Source organism: Penaeus chinensis, chromosome 8 (assembly GCF_019202785.1).
Source record: "Penaeus chinensis breed Huanghai No. 1 chromosome 8, ASM1920278v2, whole genome shotgun sequence".
Taxonomy (NCBI): Eukaryota; Metazoa; Arthropoda; class Malacostraca; order Decapoda; family Penaeidae; genus Penaeus; species Penaeus chinensis.
The window spans coordinates 40,474,657-40,477,156 of NC_061826.1; the positions used below are offsets into that span (position 1 = coordinate 40,474,657).

Genomic DNA, 2,500 nt, shown 5'->3' on the forward strand with positions numbered 1-2,500 from the left:
GTGTGTGTGTGTGTGCATGTACACACATACATGATTAAATCGGGATTTCAGTACCTACTTTAACACATTATTTTGGTCGATATCATACCTGGTTTAACCTTTAATCACAGAAAAGAAAATAGTACTTTCGATAATGGTGATAATCTTGAACCGGTGATAATGATGATGAAAGAACAATTACTACCAACAACACTTTCAATAATTATAATAGTAATGTAGAAATAATAATTATGATAATTATGATAATAATGATGATAATGATAATAATCGTAATAATAATAATAATGATGATAATGATAATAATAATAATAATAATAATAATAATAATAATGACAATAATGATAATAATGATGATGATGATGATAATAATAAAAATAATAATAATAATGATAATAATGATAATAATAATAATAATAATAATAATAATAATAAAAATGATAATAACAATAATCATAATAATATCAACAATGATGATAACAGCAATAATAACAACAACAACAATGATAATACCTGTAACAACACAATAACAACAATAACAATAATAAAAACAACCTTTTCTCTCTCTCTCTCCGCTCACGCCCACAGCCTGGCCGCCCCTGTATGTGATCACACCCACGTACAGACGCAATACGCAGATGGCTGACATGACCCGGATGTCACAGACTCTGATGCTTGTCCCGAATTTGCACTGGATCGTCGTGGAAGACGCGGAGGTGAGGCATTAAGGTAGAGAGTGTGTGTTTATGTGGGGGAAAGGGTTGGGGGGTTCTGTGTGGGTTTGTGTGTTTGGTTTTTGGTTATGGGTGTGTTTTTTGTTAGTTTTTTGGTCATGAGTGTGTTTTTTGTTTGTGTGCTTGTTTTTGGTTATGGGTGTGTTTTTTGTTTGTTTTTTGGTTATGAGTGTTTTTTGTTTGTGTGCTTGTTTTTGGTTATGGGTGTGTTTGTGCGTTTGCTTGTTTGTGTCTCTTTTTGGGTATGGGTGTGTTTTTGTGTTTGTAATTGGTTATGGGTGTGTTCTGCTTGCGTGTGGGATTTGGGTGTACTTGTTTGTGTTTTTTTTTGCATGTGTTTGTTTTTGTTTTCGTTTATGGGTAATGTTCTTGCGTATGAGTTTGCGTGTACTCGTGTCTTTGTGTTTTTGTTTGTTTGTGGTTTGGCTTTCATATGGGATTATGCGTGCTTGTGTGATTTATTTGTTTGTGTTGTCTATTTGTGTATGCGAATGTATTTGCTTACGTCTGTTTCCTTGCAAATTTATTTATGAAAGAATGTTTGTTTGTTTGTTTTTATAGAGATCAATAAAACAAGAATTCACGAATAATCTACACACACACACGTATATGTGAGTGTGTGTGTATACATATATGTATATAAATATATATAGATAAATATATATATATATATATATATATATATATATATCATTCCCTTCACGATCACTCATCATCACTTGACCTCGTTTGACCTCTGCAGAAGACGAGCCAGGTGGTGCGGGACCTTCTGGACAGGACAGGCATGCCTTATACCCACTTGTGCGCCACGATGCCAAATGAGTATAAGGATCAGAAGAGCATGGGAAAAGGTGTCTTTAACAGGTAAATGAAGTCTATTCGCACAAAAGCCCCTTGCCATTTTTGGGTCATTGTATGCTATAATATTCTAAAGCAAGTATTCGGTAAAAGCGTGGTTTTGATTTACGTAAAATTTACGTTCATTGGAAAAAGTGTTTTTATCGGGCAAATATAATGTCGATTCGCTCAAACTACTCATATCAAGTATAAGTATTTGTTGATTTTGATATTCTAAAGTAAGTGGTTCTGAATTTACTTAAAACATACATTCAGGGAAGTATGGACCTACTCGCAAGCAATACCCTATCTTATGAATCTCTGTTTGTAGAAAGAATTCCTGTAACAGGTAATTTGCAGTGTGGAAACGACTCACTAACAACACTATCTTATGGATCGCTGTTTGGGAAAAGGGTGATTTTTTTTTTTTTAACGGGTGAATTGGAAGGTAACGACCGGTATTTGTCAACAGCACTCCCTCTTATGAATCTCTGTTTCAAGTTCCTCGGGTCCTGGGAGGGCTAACTTTTAGCATAGACACGGAGAGGGTTATGCGCCCCCCCCCCCCCCATTCCCCCTTTTGCATTTTTAAAAATACATTGGGATGCCCTTGACTTTACATCTTTTTCCTGTATAATTGTATATTATTTCATAGATTATACTGTCGATTCTTACTGATTAAATCACAGTTCGCTATGACAGGTTTTCTTTTACACTTTTTCCAATGAACCTAAATTTGTATAATGATGATAATGATGGTGATAATAATAATAATGACAATAATTGTAGTAATGATAATGATGATAACACTAGTAATAATAATAATAATAATAATAATAATAATAATGATAATAACAACAATAATACTAATGATAATAATAATAATAATAATAATAATAATAATAATAATAATAAAATAATAATAATAATAA

At 32.6% G+C, this 2,500-nt stretch overlaps 1 protein-coding gene across 1 annotated transcript in view; it reads left to right on the plus strand.

Moving 5' to 3' along the window:
• The window catches only part of LOC125028103 (galactosylgalactosylxylosylprotein 3-beta-glucuronosyltransferase P-like), an 8,943-nt gene that overhangs the window by 3,981 nt on the left and 2,462 nt on the right, over nucleotides 1-2,500 (plus strand). Inside the window, exons 2-3 of the mRNA XM_047617435.1 lie at nucleotides 586-713; nucleotides 1,474-1,595. Of these exons, the coding sequence (XP_047473391.1) occupies nucleotides 586-713; nucleotides 1,474-1,595 (250 nt within the window). The remainder of the gene's footprint in view (nucleotides 1-585; nucleotides 714-1,473; nucleotides 1,596-2,500) is intronic.